At 38.7% G+C, this 20,000-nt stretch overlaps 1 protein-coding gene across 5 annotated transcripts in view; it reads right to left on the bottom strand.

Annotated features, from left to right (window-relative positions):
- Positions 1-20,000, bottom strand: part of LOC128700686 (ionotropic receptor 93a-like) — a 97,485-nt gene that overhangs the window by 27,951 nt on the left and 49,534 nt on the right. For 4 of the 5 annotated variants that reach the window (XM_070097112.1, XM_070097111.1, XM_070097110.1 and 1 more), the window contains exons 10-15: positions 13,262-13,462; positions 10,382-10,488; positions 9,625-9,718; positions 8,324-8,479; positions 6,051-6,213; positions 1,056-1,276 (exon numbers count right to left, since the gene is read on the bottom strand). In XM_070097112.1, coding sequence (XP_069953213.1) covers positions 1,056-1,276; positions 6,051-6,213; positions 8,324-8,479; positions 9,625-9,718; positions 10,382-10,488; positions 13,262-13,462 — 942 coding nt within the window. The remainder of the gene's footprint in view (positions 1-1,055; positions 1,277-6,050; positions 6,214-8,323; positions 8,480-9,624; positions 9,719-10,381; positions 10,489-13,261; positions 13,463-20,000) is intronic. The other variant, XM_070097114.1, reaches the window with a different exon arrangement.

The raw sequence follows: 20,000 nt of genomic DNA, 5'->3' as shown, positions 1-20,000 counted from the left end.
ACTACGAAAACCATGACCTTTTAAAGATCTACACTATACAAACCATGACCTAATAAAGCTCTACACAAGAGCAAAACCTGACTTAATTAAACTTTACAGAGAAAGAAACACGACTTTATAAAGCTCTACACAGACGCTGCTGCAAATAAAAGCTCCTTCAACCTGTGTCATCTCTGCAAGTAGGTACTTACCTGGAAGTTGTTTTCTGGCAGTACAAGGAGGAACTTACCTAGAAGATTTCTACAAGGAAGAACTTACCTGGAAGTAGATTTCTACAAGGACGAACTTACCTGGAAGTAATTTCTACAAGGAGGAACTTACCTGGAAGTAGATTTCTACAAGGAGGAACTTACCTGGAAGTAATTTCTACAAGGAGGAACTTACCTGGAAGTAATTTCTACAAGGAGGAACTTACCTGGAAGTAGATTTCTACAAGGAGGAACTTACCTGGAAGTAGATTTCTACAAGGAGGAACTTACCTGGAAGTAGATTTCTACAAGGAGGAACTTACCTGGAAGTAGATTTCTACAAGGAGGAACTTACCTGGAAGTAGATTTCTACAAGGAGGAACTTACCTGGAAGTAGATTTCTACAAGGAGGAACTTACCTGGAAGTAGATTTCTACAAGGAAGAACTTACCTGGAAGTAGATTTCTACAAGGAGGAACTTACCTGGAAGTAGATTTCTACAAGGAAGAACTTACCTGGAAGTAGATTTCTACAAGGAGGAACTTACCTGGAAGTAGATTTCTACAAGGAAGAACTTACCTGGAAGTAGATTTCTACAAGGAGGAACTTACCTGGAAGTAGATTTCTACAAGGAGGAACTTACCTGGAAGTAGATTTCCACAAGGAGGAACTTACCTGGAAGTAGATTTCTACAAGGAGGAACTTACCTGGAAGTAGATTTCTACAAGGAGGAACTTACCTGGAAGTAGATTTCCACAAGGAGGAACTTACCTGGAAGTAGATTTCTACAAGGAGGAACTTACCTGGAAGTAGATTTCTACAAGGAGGAACTTACCTGGAAGTAGATTTCTACAAGGAGGAACTTACCTGGAAGTAGTTTTCGAGAACAGTCCCCCGGAAGTACCCCCAGGTGACTGAGTGACGCAGATTGAGGAGGTCATCGAGGGTATTAACAGGGTTCTCCACCTTGGGGAAGGTAAGGTAGGCCACCAGGTTACCAGAGTAGAGGGTGACCACCAGGAGCACGAAGATCCACCAAGTGCCCACAACTATACGCCCGGAGTCACTCAGGGGATCCCAGTCACACCCTGTGGTAGCGAGGTTAGTACAAATAAGAAACACGTCTGTCTGGCGTTCAGCAGAGGGAGGATCCAGCCTCTACCACGTCTTAAGCCGAATGACGAATGACCCACATGGGTTTAGCGTTGAGCATGAATTAAACAAACTCCACCACCATCCTGTGGTAGGCATGAGGGGCACATGAGAGAAAGAGAGGGGGGGGATAAAAATGCACAAGAGTAATGTAAACCGAGATGAAACGAGGAAGAGAAAGAAATGAAGGAAAAAAAAGCATAGGCTATTTAGTTTAGGAGTAGCTGCACTTTTTTTATTATGTATATTTGCCAATATTATGTGGGTTATTCAATATACCTAGTTATTTTTTTTTTTACAAATGGAGAAAAAAGCTATTTTATTTTTTGTTAAGAAAACTAATTCAGTCTTACCAAAATAATAACCTTAGAATCTAGGTTAGTTCAGGTTAGGCTGGGTTAAGTTAGTTTCTTTTTCTTTTGGCTAACCAAAAACAAAAAGGCTTCATACCTAAGGAACACTCTTCTTACTCACAGAATAATCATACCCATAGAACAATTTTCTTACCCATAGAACAATTTTCTTACCAATGAGAGAGCCACAAAATTTGGTTAACACAAGCCTATCCGATGTTATCCTGACGCCAAATGACTTCGAACAGGCGATAAATGACATGCCCATGCACTCTGCCCCAGGGCCAGACTCATGGAACTCCGTGTTCATCAAGAACTGCAAGAAGCCCCTATCACGAGCCGTTTCCATCCTATGGAGAGGGAGCATGGACACGGGGGTCGTCCCACAGTTACTAAAAACAACAGACATAGCCCCACTCCACAAAGGGGGCAGTAAAGCAACAGCAAAGAACTACAGACCAATAGCACTAACATCCCATATCATAAAAATCTTTGAAAGGGTCCTAAGAAGCAAGATCACAACCCATCTAGAAACCCATCAGTTACACAACCCAGGGCAACATGGGTTTAGAACAGGTCGCTCCTGTCTGTCTCAACTATTGGATCACTACGACAAGGTCCTAAATGCACTAGAAGACAAAAAGAATGCAGATGTAATATATACAGACTTTGCAAAAGCCTTCGACAAGTGTGACCATGGCGTAATAGCGCACAAAATGCGTGCTAAAGGAATAACAGGAAAAGTCGGTCGATGGATTTATAATTTCCTCACTAACAGAGTAAAGTCCGAGGCAGCTACGGTGAAAAGCTCTGTTCCACAAGGCACAGTACTCGCTCCCATCTTGTTCCTCATCCTCATATCCGACATAGACAAGGATGTCAGCCACAGCACCGTGTCTTCCTTTGCAGATGACACCCGAATCTGCATGACAGTGTCTTCCATTGCAGACACTGCAAAGCTCCAGGCGGACATCAACCAAATCTTTCAGTGGGCTGCAGAAAACAATATGAAGTTCAACGATGAGAAATTTCAATTACTCAGATATGGTAAACATGAGGAAATTAAATCTTCATCAGAGTACAAAACAAATTCTGGCCACAAATAGAGCGAAACACCAACGTCAAAGACCTGGGAGTGATCATGTCGGAGGATCTCACCTTCAAGGACCATAACATTGTATCAATCGCATCTGCTAGAAAAATGACAGGATGGATAATGAGAACCTTCAAAACTAGGGAGGCCAAGCCCATGATGACACTCTTCAGGTCACTTGTTCTATCTAGGCTGGAATATTGCTGCACACTAACAGCACCTTTCAAGGCAGGTGAAATTGCTGACCTAGAAAATGTACAGAGAACTTTCACGGCGCGCATAACGGAGATAAAACACCTCAATTATTGGGAGCGCTTGAGGTTCCTAAACCTGTATTCCCTGGAACGCAGGAGGGAGAGATACATGATTATATACACCTGGAAAATCCTAGAGGGACTAGTACCGAACTTGCACACGAAAATCACTCACTACGAAAGCAAAAGACTTGGCAGACGATGCACCATCCCCCCAATGAAAAGCAGGGGTGTCACTAGCACGTTAAGAGACCATACAATAAGTGTCAGGGGCCCGAGGCTGTTCAACTGCCTCCCAGCACACATAAGGGGGATTACCAACAGACCCCTGGCAGTCTTCAAGCTGGCACTGGACAAGCACCTAAAGTCAGTTCCTGATCAGCCGGGCTGTGGCTCGTACGTTGGTTTGCGTGCAGCCAGCAGCAACAGCCTGGTTGATCAGGCTCTGATCCACCAGGAGGCCTGGTCACAAACCGGGCCGCGGGGGCGTTGACCCCCGGAACTCTCTCCAGGTAAACTCCAGGTAATAGAACAATTTTCTTACCCATAGAACAATTTTCTTACCCATAGAACAATTTTCCTACCCACAGAACAATTTTCTTACCCATAGAACAATTTTCTTACCCATAGAACAATTTTCTTACCCATAGAACAATTTTCTTACCCATAGAACAATTTTCTTACCAACAGAACAATTTTCCTACCCACAGAACAATTTTCTTACCCATAGAACAATTTTCTTACCCATAGAACAATTTTCTTACCCATAGAACAATTTTCTTACAGAACAATTTTCTTACCCATAGAACAATTTTCTTACAGAACAATTTTCTTACCCATAGAACAATTTTCTTACCCATAGAACAATTTTCTTACCCATAGAACAATTTTCTTACAGAACAATTTTCTTACCCATAGAACAATTTTCTTACCCATAGAACAATTTTCCTACCCATAGAACAATTTTCTTACAGAACAATTTTCTTACCCATAGAACAATTTTCTTACCCATAGAACAATTTTCTTACAGAACAATTTTCTTACCCATAGAACAATTTTCTTACCCATAGAACAATTTTCTTACAGAACAATTTTCTTACCCATAGAACAATTTTCTTACCCATAGAACAATTTTCTTACAGAACAATTTTCTTACCCATAGAACAATTTTCTTACCCATAGAACAATTTTCTTACCCATAGAACAATTTTCTTACCCACAGAACAATCTTCTATACACAAACATACTTATTTTTGAGAATTCACATAATAATTCATCAAAGAGCTCAAAATGAAGCCGCCAAAGATTCACAGAGTAAAAATTTGAAACACAAAGAAAAAAAAGATCCAAAAAAAAGAACAAAAGCAGGAAGGGGCAAAAGAAATAGGTTAACCAAAAAAAAACAAAAAAAAAATGAAAATAAACTTTGGCAGTAAAACTTCGTTGTAAATCTTGGCTCTTTTGATTGGTAACTAAAATTGATAAATTAATCGATAACTTTTGCAGTAAATAAAATTTTACAGTTATAGGTCAATAAACAGCGTTTGGCACTTTTTATCCAGCAGGAATTATTATTATTATTATTATTATTATTATTATTATTATTATGGCTCAAAAAGATACTTAAGCTGATCAATGATTCATTCGTACAGAAGTTCGCAGAAAAAAAGATTCGTTATATGCATTGATGAATATATCTAGTAGCCCAGCAGCTGACAAAGCCCTGGCTGTCTTTCTCTTTCTCTCTCTCTAGTGAAACTTACTCTCACAAAACTTGCCCTTCTTTTATCCCATCCTCGACACTCTACACTCGCAAGTAAAAGAATATTTTTTAATATGTACACTGACAGGAATGGCGCATTTTCACATGGAAGTGGAATATATTTCACACTTAGGAATATATTATACACTTAGTTTACTTTAAGCCCATATCTGAGATTAAAGTATATTCGACTGATGGTAAACAGATGACACGCAGCCTTAATGGCCCTTTTGTGTCCACAGGCTTTAAATAGAATTAACTTTATTATATATGCAATGTATTCTTTAGTGCATGTGCGCTGTGTATATATTTGAGGGAAAGGGGGAATATCTGAGGCAGAGGTGTCTTGATGCCAGCAAAGGGCTTCTAATCCATGGAAATGTAGCTATCCACTCCTTCCCAGTATCAGACCTCATCACTTCTTATTCCTTAATCGCTTTGTGACCCATACTGGTTTAGCGCTTGACCATTATAACAATAATAATAACTGAAATGTTTGAAGCATATCCGAGGAACTACATAGATAGGATAAATGAGAAGAAGGAATGTCAGGCCGGATGAGCACGCCGAGAGGGGTCTCCCCAAGGATAAGCATTAAAGGCTATGATATTTCCATTGTCAGCGAGCTACCAGAGGTGGTAGAAGGAAAGTAATAAGAAAATATACAGAGGAAAAGTAATAAGAATACGAGAGGTGGAAGATAAAAACAATCAGAACTAAATGTTTAAAGTTGTATTCCAATCCTACCCACCCTCTTGTTTTGCTACAGATGGAGATGTTAGTTGGCTACAGTCTTCAGCCTCCACGAACACAGGTGAGGATTCAGTTATCTGAGGTCCTTAATAGTTAACCATGATTTTTAATGAGGTGGACTGGTAAGCCAGCTGAAGTCTTCGGTCTGATGGCCAAAAGCTCCAAGTGTGGGATTATCACCCGCGTTAGGAAACACTTGTCCAGTTTCCTGACAAACCTAATACCTACCTACCTCTGAGGTCGTTAAGAGATCTTCCAAAGTGTCACTACTTAATTATTGACAATAGAAAGAAGAACCACGGGAGTCACGATCACTGTATACAAGATAGTGGGAAGAATTAATAGAGGATATATAAGGAAAATTTAAGGCGGGTCCAAAAAACAGTTCCTCCCCCACACCATCGATCCCCGCAAAATCAAACATATTACACACCAACCGACAATGAAAAACAAAAATAGTCATTTTCTCCCACCCCAAAAGGAATTAGGACTCACCCTGCTGCAGTACGGCGCTGTAGACATACCAGAAGCAATTATGGAGCTGGAAGAGGCCCCTGCCGTTGTAGAGACCGTAGTAGGAGTAATAGGGAGAGTAGCGGTTGATGAGGAAGAGAATGGGACCCATGATGACTATGGAGATGACTAGCAAGATCCACGTCTGAAAATGAGAGGATACACACATGGGGATACCATGGGAAAAGGCAGACTGTTGTTTCATGCATCGGGCAACGCTAAAGCCGTAGGAGTCATATAGTGCATGAGGGATAGTGGGCATTAATGTGCGATCCAAGGAAGGGGAAAGGTAGATTGAATTCTTTAGACCAAGAATTATTCAGCATCAAGGAATCCCCATGTGTTGGGGGGGGGGGGCTGTGTCACACTGCACAAAGTCACGTTCCTGGGCACCACATTTGATTGTATCAACAGACTTGACAATAAAACACTAAAGTAACAAAACATAAGTGAGCAATGCTGCCCGTGTGATGGAAGGTTCTCCTGCGTGTTCTGATAGCGTGTTGACATGCTATAAACTATTCAAGTACTGTATCGAATTTAATTGAAAGTGCGTAATATCTCCGTTTACTTCTCAATGGCGAGCAAATCATTTTTCAATCCTGTGCTCAACCTTACACAAGTTATGAAGTTTTAACTAGTTTCCAAATAAAGTGTATATGTAAAAGCGTTGCTAAGTCATACTGTCATGAAAAAATTAATAAAATATTACCTAACTGCATAAAATTCTCTACTGTAAAGGAAAATACTATCTCATTTAAAAATAAAAAAATATTTTTGTGTTCTATTTGTCTGCAATAATATTTATTTACATTTATATGAATTCAGAAGAACTTACTGATTTTTAAAACTGTTAAGGAAAAATTAATTAAACGTATCAGTATAATTATAATCATAGTTAAACGCGTAGGAGTCGTTCAGCGTCTGAGGATTGGAAACAATTTCGCGAGGTAATCAAATTTAACCCCAGAAAGGAGAGTTTGGCTCTAATTTTTGAACCAAGAACCCTTCACCAGCAGCAGTATACCCCTGTGAAGGTATACCTGGACCTGGAGTTTACCTGGAGAGAGTTCCGGGGGTCAACGCCCCCGCGGCCCGGTCTGTGACCAGGTCACAACAATTAGCAAAACTGAAAGTCCCATCTCTAGCAAGATTAAACTTTGCAGAAACAAATAGGGATATATTAGAAAAAGGGAAAACACCCCAGAAAAACTTGATCCCGGTTATCCTAAATTGTTAATTTATTAGTGAGGAGAAAATCACATGACATGGGTCTTAAACAGATGATGACCCATTCTTTGAATCATTAAAAGCATCTTCAAATCTGTTTCAGTGCTTACATGGTTGTGCCCTTGACTCAAGGTCATAGATTGTGTCCGTGTTAGAGCACTTGGCTCTCTTCACCGCTGGTGTGTTGCTTATGAGGCAACATATGTATCTCCACTTGTACACAGGTTAACATATACCAACCAACACAAGAGGCTGTTGTGCTGCTTATGAGGCAACATATGTATCTCCACTTGTACACAGGTTAACATATACCAACCAACACAAGAGGCTGTTGTGCTGCTTATGAGGCAACATATGTATCTCCACTTGTACACAGGTTAACATATACCAACCAACACAAGAGGCTGTTGTGCTGCTTATGAGGCAACATATGTATCTCCACTTGTACACAGGTTAACATATACCAACCAACACAAGAGGCTGTTGTGCTGCTTATGAGGCAACATATGTATCTCCACTTGTACACAGGTTAACATATACCAACCAACACAAGAGGCTGTTGTGCTGCTTATGAGGCTACATATGTATCTCCACTTGTACACAGGTTAACATATACCAACCAACACAAGAGGCTGTTGTGCTGCTTATGAGGCTACATATGTATCTCCACTTGTACACAGGTTAACATATACCAACCAACACAAGAGGCTGTTGTGCTGCTTATGAGGCTACATATGTATCTCCACCCGCAGAAAGGTTAATACATACAAAAAGCACAGTAGAGGAAATACAGTAACATGAGTTTGAAGAACTAACAAAATACATAATTAGAATTTTCTACCATTCTGCGAACAATTTTTTTCTAGTATAATAGGAATCGTGTAGGGTAGAACTAGTGTTTGCACAATTTTTTACCTTCACAAAATTGTAAAACCTCAAGTCGCCAAAAAACACAACAAAAATACACACACACATACACACACACAAGAAAAACATGATAGAAAAAGTAAGAAGGAAGAACTCACATCATTAGCGAAGGGCTCCATGAAGAGAAGTACTCGAGAGAGCTCCTTAGGACGTGAGATAAGGAAGGCGTAGGGTTGTCTGTCTATTGTGGCAGTGAAGTTGACAGCCTTCATCCTCTGATCTGACACTGTGAACGATGCCGCACCCAGCAGCACCTGTGGTTAGTTGATTATTCGGTTTTAAACCATATCGACTACACGACGGTTATTGAGGACTGCATGTTATCTGTTCACCAGTCAAGAATAATACTTAAAAACTGGTATAAAGTTAATTCTTAGTACACACACACACATTATATATATATATATATATATATATATATATATATATATATATATATATATATATATATATATATATTATGAAACTACAAAACAAGTGGTTTTGATTCATTTACCAAACTGTAGCAGACCAGGATTCGACCCCACGACACATTGTCCCGCCTCAAGACACCACACAATGTACATGTCACCCTACCATCTGAGCCTTCGATCCTACAAACATAAGCCTAGCTAACTAGGCTTGTTTCATGTTTCGAGGACACTCGTGGCAGATGTATGCTCAAGGATTAATTTCAACCTCCTGCTGTTTGAATGCCCGCCTCCACAAGCAGTCTATACCTATTAAGCTCGACATATATATATTATATATAAATATATTTATGTTGAGAAACATGCACCTCACGACAAAATTATATAGTGTTGGTTGATTGTTTAATTACATTTAAAGCCTATCGACTGCACGAGGGTCAAAAAGGTTACATGTCACTTATTCACCGTCATTCAAGAAAGCTTTAATGCCTAGTTAAAATATTAACGTATATACACTCCGAAATACAAACCTCTCGGTGTATATATACTTCTAAGATAAGTTTTAATCAGGAAGATCTGCAAATGGTTTTACGAACTGCATTATAAATTTATAAAGTTGTTCTCAGGACACAAAAATGCTATGGGCATACATACAAGTATATAATGAATGGTGAAGCTTTAACTTAATTATATCCCTCCCCCCTTATTAAGTCAAAGAATACCCTTCCAACTAGTGTTTTATTGCACGTATTTACTTTTCACTGGTAAGAGAGGCCCTGTCTGACATTACTTTTAAAATCTGTCCAAGGAAAAAAAAAAGACTGGAAGAAATTTACGGCAATCCAAGCCCTAAGTGAATTTACTATTGCATTGTACACATTTAACCCAAGACGATATTCATCTTTCCCTATACCAATATCCACCATTACTTACACCAGTACCCACTGTCACCTATCCCAGCACCTATCTTCACCCATCCAAAAACGTACCTCATTATCCATGATCATCTTTATCATGCCGTTCCAGTTACCCGTGTTACCCATCACTCCCCATTGTTTATCCGGAGGCACCAGCACCACGTACCTGTGGTACCATCACACGCCACAGGGTACAATAGAACAGGCATATTAGTTTAATACATGAATACATAAAGAAATGTACTGAGAAACTGATATAAATGTAGGCAGAGATACACTGAGATATTAGGGCAGCTCCCTCTCTCTCTCATATATATATATATATATATATATATATATATATATATATATATATATATATATATATATATATATATATATTACACACACATATACAGTTGACCCTTGAACAACGCAGGAGTTAGGGGCGCCAGTTCAAACCCGTGTTATTCAAGGGTCAACTGTACATAACTGTACATATAAAAGAGAGACGAAGAGGAAAAAAAATAAACAGAAATACAAACATACATATAGGACATAACCAGATACCCAATTTATTCTACAATTTGATGAATAGGCAGCATACACCAAGGTAAGGCGAAACAAAGAAGGAAACACATTCACCATTATTCGCTCCAAATCAAAGCTAAGTAGTATATATTTATAAATATAAGTAGTAAAAATTACGATCTTGTGTGTGTGTGTGTGTGTGTGTGTGTGTGTGTGTGTGTGTGTGTGTGTGTGTGTGTGTGTGTGTGTGTGTGTGTGTGTGTGTGTGTGTGTGTGCGCGTGCGTGTGTGTGTGTGTGTGTGTACTATAGTATACTTACGAGAAGTTAAGTTTAACAGCAAGTTGGTTGAGCACCTCGAAGATAAGTCCTTCGTACCGTATCACTCCACCTTTGCTGTCAGTGACGAATATCTGCCAGGGAGGGTACTGCACGCCCACGCCCGCACGTGCAGCAGGTGCGGGAGGGAAATGTGAAGGGAAGCAGACAGAATGAGGTTATGTCAGGTGGTAGAGAAATCTCAGAAAAGGGGATATGATGGGGGAAAAAAAGATAAAAATCAAGGATGAGTGAAAAAAAAGTTGAAACCTACAGAAATATGAGAAGCAATGAAAAACAGGAAGTAATGAGAGATGAGGGTTTAAAAAATAGTAAGAAAAGAAAAATAAGAAGCAAAGAAAGATAAGAAAATAGAATAAAAGTTAAATGAGATGTGAAATAAAGAGAGATGAGACGTAAAGATAGGAAGTAATGAAAAACGAAAAGAAAAGCGAGAGGTAAAGAGAAGGAAAAGCAAAGAAAAAGAAATAAAGAAAGGCGGTAAGTGAAAAAAAAAAAGTGCTAATAGAAGTGCACACATGACCCAAATAAACTTTATATCGGAATACTAGGACAAACTGAGTGAGACAATCAGGTGTGTGCGCGTGCACACACACACACATATATATGTATATAATATATATATATATATATATATATATATATATATATATATATATATATAATATAATATACTATATATATAATATAATATATATATAATATACTATATATATAATATAATATATATATATATACTATATATATAATATATATATATACATATACTATATATATAATATATATATATACTATATATATAATATATATATATACTATATATATAATATATATATATACTATATATATAATATATATATATATACTATATATATAATATATATATATATATATATAGACATATATATAAAATATATATATACACATATATATAAAATATATATATACATATATATAATATATATATATATATATATATACATATATATATAATATACATATATATACATATATATACATATATATATAATATATATATATATATACATATATATATAATATATATATATACATATATACATAATATATATATACATATATACATAATATATATATATACATAATATATATATATATACATATATACATAATATATATATATATACATATATACATAATATATATATATATATAGATATATATATATATATATATAATATATATATATATATATATATATATATATATATAATATATATATATATACATATATATATAATATATATATATATAATATATACATATATATATATATATATATATATATACATATATATATATATATATATATACATATATATATATATAATATATATATATATACATATATATATATTATATATATATATATGTATATATATATATATATATATATATATATATATATATATATATACATATATATATATATATATATATATATATACATATATATATATATATATATATATATACATACATATATATATATATATATATATATATATATATATATATATATATATATATATATATATCTTTCTTCTTTCTTTCAACACTCTGGCTGTATCCCACTGAGGCAGGGTGGCCCAAAAGGAAAAACGAAAGTTTCTCCTTTTACATTTAGTAATATATACAGGAGAAGGGGTTACTAGCCCCTTGCTCCCGGCATTTTAGTCGCTTCTTACAACACACATGGCTTACGGAGGAAGAATTCTGTTCCACTTCCCCATGGAGGTAAGAGGAAATAAACAAGAACAAGAACTAGTAAGAAAAATGGAAGAAAGCTCAGAGGGGTGTGTATATACATATATGCTTGTACATGTATGTGTAGTGTGATCTAAGTGTAAGTAGAAGTAGCATGACATACCTGAAATCTTGCATGTTTATGAGACAGAAAAAAGGACACCACCAATCCTACCATCATGTAAAACAATTACAGGCTTCCGTTTTACACTCACTTGGCATGACGGTAGTACCTCCCTGGGTGGTTGCTGTCTACCAACCTACTACCTATAATATATATATATATATATATATATATATATATATATATATATATATATATATATATATATATATATATATATATATATAGACTGAAGAGCTGCTATTACTGAACAGTGGAATCAACAAACTCTCTCTCTCTCTCTCTCTCTCTCTCAGTTCGGATGGTCACATTAAGGTCTTCAATGAACTGTACATAAGAATCTGTTTTCCACATTAATCAGGGTGTCCAGTAATTCGGTTGGTAGCACACTCAGCTCACACACATTCGGGTCCGTATTTCGATCCCCGGTACGGGCTGTGGCTGTGGCTCGTACGTTGGACTGCGTGCGGCCAGCAGTAACAGCCTAGTTGATCAGGCCCTGATCCATCGGGAGGCCTGGTCATGGACCGGGCCGCGGGGGCGTTGATCCCCGGAATAACCTCCAGGTAATCCAGGTAACGGGTGGAAACACTGGGCGTGTTTCCTTAAAACACCTGCTGTCCTTGTTCACCTAGCAGTAAGTAGGTACCTTGGTGTTAGTCGACTGGGATGGGTCACATCCTGGGGACAAAATTAACCTAAGTTCCCGAAATGCTCTGCATAATCAGGGGCAGAATGTCAGCTAGATCTGTGTAAGTGGTACTGTCATGTACTTGTAGAAATAAAGATTATTATTATAACTGACCTCGACAAAGGTCTTATAGGTGAGTACATTAGGGAGCGCATCTCTCTCGCACTCAGCAGACGGAGGATCAAGCCTCTACCACGTCTTCCGCTGAATGACCCATATAGGTTTAGCGCTTAACGTGAATAAAACAAGTATTATAACTGACCTCGACGGAGGTGACGGGGATAGTGCGTCCTCTGAAGCCTCCGGTTATGTGGGGGAAGAGGTCATCGTAGAGGGCGAGGCCAGTGAGAGGTTGCCAGTCAGCCACGTTGAGCAGCTCAAACCTGTGTGTGTCCCTGGTCTCGGCGGCCTGCACGCCCCAGTGGGTGCACCTCGAACAGTTCTGCACCTCCTCTTGCTTGTCCTGGCACATCATAATGGTAAATGTTAATTTTACAACTGCCTTGCTGTGGTTTAAATCCTGCTCGCTCTCATCGCTTTTCATTTCCTCTGACACACCTCTGGCCGGTCTCCTTCTTTGTTGATTGCCTGTTCAACTAGGCTGTTGTCGTTCGAGACGCGCTAGCCCACAAAGTCATATTATTACATACATGGGGAAGCGCTAAACCGAGGAAGGAGAAGGCAACTCTATTTGGATCAAGGACTCTTTATTAGTATCAAGGTAGTCCCACTTCCTTGCAGGTAGAGCAAAACACACCATACGGCCTATAAAAAAAAGGTTGCTCGAAGAGTAAAAACATTTTAGTTACCTCTAAGTCTGATAAATGAGGCACTGAAGAAGCCACTGGTAAGCGAAACGTTTCCAGAATAAAGACACCCACATGTTGCACAAGTGTCTCATTTATCAACTTGTTGGTTTTCTAAACCATTTATCCACACCTCTAAATATTTAGATATCTGGGATTATAATAGTATAGTACAGTAAAAGGCTCCCCCCACTCTGCACTCCCTATCACCACACTTCCAGTTTGAAAAACAAAATGTGGAGAGAATGGAAAGGGGATGCGTAGGGAACAATGAGGAAGTTAAACTCAAAGCTGCCTGGTGAATGTCCTTCATGATTGTTCTACACATAGTCATTGTAATGGCAGCTTCATTACGCTTCGTACTGAATTGGTCAGTAACTGTTAGATACGTAAATATCAATATTACACACACACACAAAAGAAGAAATCCAAAGACTCGTGACCTTCACAATATTCTGACGTCAAAAACAACCTTTTAACTCTGTTTTGTAGACTCCAAATGTCCAATGTCACTTCATGTTGGGATCCTCTCCAAGATACGATACTACGTGCCGCAAACTGCCCTTCTCACACTATACCATTCACTTATATATCCATACCTCACCTATGCTATCTGTGCTTGGGGTTCAACTGCAGCAACACACCTAAAGCCAATAATAACCCAACAAAAAGCCGCAGTAAGAATAATCACTAAATCCCATCCCTGGCAACACCCCCCCCCCCACTCTCCATAGATCTAAACTTACTCCCTGTTCAGTACATCCACACTTACTACTGTGCAATCTACATCTACAGGACCTTAAATTCCAATATTAACCTTGACCTAAAACGCTTTCTTGATAGTTGTGACAGAACCCACAGGCACAACACCAGACACAAACATCTCTATGACATTCCCCGTGTCCGACTAAACCTTTACAAAAATTCAATGTATGTCAAGGCCCTAAAATCTGGAACACCCTACCTGAAAATTCTAAAACTGCAGACACATTCATCACCTTCAAAACTACCATCAGAAAACATCTTATCTCCCTGATACACCCTGTCAACTAATAATACGAATACCACCTGGTGGTTCACACTTACACTCACTCACCCATTTGACCATAAACAGAAATATCAATCTCAATCTCAAAATAATGAATCTTAACTAGTCATAAGTTGGCCTGTGATACTCCAATACTGAAACTATGTATAGTGCCAAAACAAAAGCATTCACATTGCTAAACTCACAAACTAGTATTTAGTCACTTAACCATAATGCCAACTTACCTCATAATTTTGTAATATTTTAAACTTAGATTTAATCTAAGTCTGCTCGAAATGCCTAGCCATGCTAGGTGTTCTAGTGGTACACTCTGTAATTATTATTTTACTACATGTAAACCACACAATAACCAAATTCTGTAAACTCAGCATTGTAATCCTTATAGAGAATAAACTTTGAATGTTAACCATCCAAAGCTCTGTTTCGTGTCGACATTAAGAAAATAAACTAAGAATAAAAATCAGAATGCCGTAACTGGAGCAATTCACAATTAGTCCACAATAATGTGGCTGGAACAATTCACAGCTACCTCACAATAACGTGGATGGAACAATTTCCAACTAACCCACACTACCGTGGCTGAAACAATTCACAGCTAACCCACAGTACCGTGGTTGGAACAATTCATACTAAGCCACAATAATGTAGCTGGAACAATTCACAACTGACCCAGAATACCATTGTTCAAGCAATTCACATCTAGCCCACAATACCTTGGCTGCAACAATTTACATCTAAGCTATAATCCGGAGAGGAAAACTTACACGACGTTTCGGTCTATCCTGACCCATTATCATATGGCAGGTGTTTCAATTTTTTTATGGAGAAAAACATCTTATATATCAGTTTCTCTCAACCCGGCATTAAAGATAATCCCACATTTGTTTAAACAAATGAGTTCGTAGGCTAATAACTGCTGCTACAGACACCACTCCCACGAGCCCTCCTAGGGCGAGGAAGGTGCCAGAGCCAAAGCTTGCTACCACCTGCAGCTCACAAGACTGTCATTCCCACGAGCCCCCCTGGGGAGGGGAAGATGTCAGACCAGAGGCCTAGCTTCTCCCTACGAGCCCGTGAGTGCGGGGAATGGGGCTAGGCCTGGGGACAGTTGGTCCCAGAAAATGAGGAGGTACTTGTACTTCCTCCCATGGCAGACATAGGTCTCAGACACTCCCAAGACAGGGAGCCAAGGCCGGGTCACCATCTGGAAAAGACCCGGGCCGGGAGAGTACCGGCGAATCAATTATTATTATAATCAAGGGGAAGCGCTAAACCCGGAGGATTATACAGCGCCTGGGGGGGGGATGTGGAAGGCATTCAGGCTTAATTCGGGGAACTGGAGCACAGTTCCAATTCCCTAAATCAAGAGCCCCTCACCAACATCAAGGAACCTTCCTTGAGGGGTCCGGCGAATCAAGAACTGCTATCCTAGCTCAACTCATCTTCAGGCTGTTATCCTACCACAGCTCATTTACAGGCTAAAAACAGTTATCCTACCTCAGCTCAGTTGCAGGATAAGGGATGTTATTGTGCCTCGGCTCATTTACAAGCTAAGCAGCAACATTACCCTACATCAGATCATCTTAAAGCCCAGCTATATCTTAGGTATAATTCCCCTTCCCTACAACAATCTACTAACAAGCAGGTAATCACTTAGTACTAGGTAAGAAGTGGCAACAAGTGCAAGGAAACATGACAAAGGATTGGATCTGGGTCCTTTTGGATATGAGCAGAGGAAACTGCCGCTGAGCGCAGATAAACTAGGTTAGGTTAGGTAAGGTTCGTCAGGAAACAGGACAAGTGTTTCCTGACGCGGGTCTTAGTCAGATGATGACCCGCTGTTGGAGCTTTTGGTCATCTGACCATTATGCGAGTGTGTAATACATGAGAATTTTATGTTTGAAATAAACATCAGACATTTTTACGTACGAATTATATTATCATTATTATTATTTTTATTAATTACTATTATTATTATTATTGCTAATACTACTTTTACTACACTCAAGATGCTGTTAAATTCATAAGGCTCATTCAGCGCCTGTGAAATGGGCGGTAATCAGGTATGATCCAAGGAAGGGAAAGGGTACTTAATTTTTTTAAATCAAGAGCCCTGCAAAAATCAAGGCAGGTTAGTCCCTGACGGACTGACCACCTCAAAGTATTTCTCCAAGGTTGATGAACTGATTACATCATCTTACCGCGCCACTTCTGCTGCCTACAAGCCATTCTCTGTATGTGACTGAAGAAACCCACTTCAACAATAAGGCTTCCCAACTGTTGCACACTTGTCTTACTCATCAATGCAAGTGAGGCTCGTTAACCACTCATCAACATCACTTACTGTGCCACTTGCTACATCATTTTCTCAGCTAATTAACCTGCATGTAGAGAAAAGTTGGTAGCTGTGAATGGTAGTTAGAGGTAGTGAATAGTTCTTAGAACTTAAGTGATAGTCAGGGGTGATAGTTTATCGTTTGTGACAGTGAGTGCTATAATGGATGGGCGACAGAGTTGTTGATGAAGGAACAAACTCCCAGGTAGCGTCATTGACTATAAGAAATTTGAGTAGCTTCAAGGACGGGTATAGGAGTGGGTGTAGGCGGGTGTGATGTGAACAAGCCTAGCATGGGCTAGGAGGCCTACTACACTGTTCCTTCGCTATTATATTCTTATGTGATAGTGATTGTGGTAGTTTCTAGTTGTCAGTGGTAGAAAGACATATTGGGTGAGAGAAATAGCGATATTTTGTGGCTATTTATCAGCAATAAGTTATACTGGGTGAGTGGTAGTGGTAGTGTGTGGCTCTTAGTGGAGGGTGGGCAGCAGGAAATAGTTTGAGAAGTGAATATCAAAGAAGACTCACACAGGTGGGTAATATACCTAGAATTATTGAACACATCGATAGGGCTGCCACACCAAAAGTGGTCTCTACTCTACGGAATTCCACATCAATGTCAGAGTCGAGAGCAGAACCTTGAAACACAGCCAACTGGAGCCTCTTACCGCTGGGAAGAACTGGTCTAGCTAGAGAGCTTAGGGCGGTTAGCAAGTGCCTCCATGACTATCTCTATTATATATCATATGTGTCTCCAATAATTAATGGGGGGTTAATTAAAACCTACCAACTACATGAGTGATTAAGGCTACTTGCAACCTTTTCACCACCAGACAAGAATATGTTAACCCCTTCAATAAAAAGGAATAAAATATTGTCTCAGCATACTTGCGCTGAGACATACACTTCTCGGTGTAAGTATCCAGACTCTCTTATTGCTATGGTTACGTTAGGTAAGGTTCGTCAGGAAACAGGACAAGTGTTTCATGACGCGGATCTTAAATCATATGATGACCCGCCGTTGGAGCTTTTGGTCATCTGACCGAGGCCTTCCGCTGGCTTACCGGTCCACCCCTTTAAACATTATAGTCACAGTTATAACCATTTTTTATACTCCTATTGCTATCCTATGAATTTATTATAGCAATCCATCTGTGCAACAGAAAATAAAATGAGAAGTAAAGTAGGTAATGAATAACAATTTCTCAAGTCATTTTTTTTTAATATTAGTCATTTATGTTATTTTTAATTTTCTTGCTATTATTGATTTAGATCATTAACAAAACATTACCAGAATTTCAATATGATTTATATTATATTCAGGGGAAGCGCTAAACCCGTAGAGGTTATACAGTGTCAAGTTGATTGAGTAAGGTTTGTCAGGAAACAGGACAATTTCCTGATGCGGGTCTTAGTGTGGAGGGCGTTAGTTTTGATCTGAGGAAGCGGGGGTAGCTCCAGTTCCATGCAGCAAGAGCATTTCTCCACCATCAAGGGATAACTTATGCATTATTGTCTTCAGAAACGATCACGATCCCATTAATTCTCTAAACAATAGTATTTCATGCACAAAAGCGCCAAAACAGTATCTCACATACAAAAAAATATAATAGTTTATTTTTAAACTCTGCAAGAGATATTGGATTCTCAACCTTCTGGAGCTGAGCTCACTTTTATTTCTAGTGTTGCCTTCCATCTCCCTCTTTGTCTAAGAAGGTTGAAATATTTTTTTCGGCCAGTGGAAGGCCTCGGTCAGATGACCAAAAGCTCCAGCTGTGGGTCATCATATGACTAAGACCCGCGTCAATAAACACCTGTCCTGTTTTCTGACAAACCTTACCACACCAATTTTTTTTTATAATAGCGAAGTATTGGCCATCTTTATGATTGGGACCCGTGTCGGGAGGCACTTGTCCTATCTCCTGACGAATACTTTTTATGTATTTTTAAAAGGGTGAACCAGTGGAAGGCCTCGGTCAGATGATCAAAAGCTCCAGTGACGGGTCATCATATAACTAAGATCCGCGTCAGGAAACACTTGTCCTGTTTCCTTACGAATCTTACTTAACTTAGCCTAATATTTTTTGCCCTTCCCCAGTCAAATAATTTTTTCACCAGACAGATCTAGGAACTAAGACAATGAGTTATGGGTACAGATTAATACAGCAGGATCTCACTCATTGGAAGAATGAAGTGTCAGCGGACACTCAAGATGCGTTGAGGTGCTCCGTGGCATTGTAAGGAAGGACAAGGACAGACTAACACAGAAGGTACCAGACCACGAGGACATAAGTGAAAAGTGAAAACTGACGTAGGGTACAGGGATATTATGAAGCACTTTACTGTATAATGGTTGTGAACAAGAATAAGCAAGATGACTTTTTTGGGTTATCCTAGGTTCTCTACACATATGCTGCTATGTATGATAATCTATGTAACTGCATTTGTGTATACCTGAATACACTTACTTATATAGCTGGTGTACACATGATAGAAAACAGTAGTCTAGGCGCAACTTACACCAGCTGTTTCAAACAGGCGGGGCCAGAAGCTTTAGTTCAACCCACTATCGCAGGCACAACTATGCGAGTACACATACACATTTTGATAGTCCACTAACAGATAGCACAATGTATGTGTCTGTGTGTAAAAATCTTAAAGCAGGGTGTGAATGATGCAAGAGTAGAGATGCCTTGAAGGCTTTCTCGATCTGTCAGTCATAACTCCGCTACATAGTAGAGGGATCAGAATGGACCTTTCAACTTGGCACGCCATTTGAAGGAATGCTACTTGACGATGTTAGACGGAC

The sequence above is a fragment of the Cherax quadricarinatus genome, chromosome 56, assembly GCF_038502225.1.
Source record: "Cherax quadricarinatus isolate ZL_2023a chromosome 56, ASM3850222v1, whole genome shotgun sequence".
In the NCBI taxonomy this organism is placed as follows: Eukaryota; Metazoa; Arthropoda; class Malacostraca; order Decapoda; family Parastacidae; genus Cherax; species Cherax quadricarinatus.
This window is presented reverse-complemented; position numbering and strand designations above follow the sequence as displayed.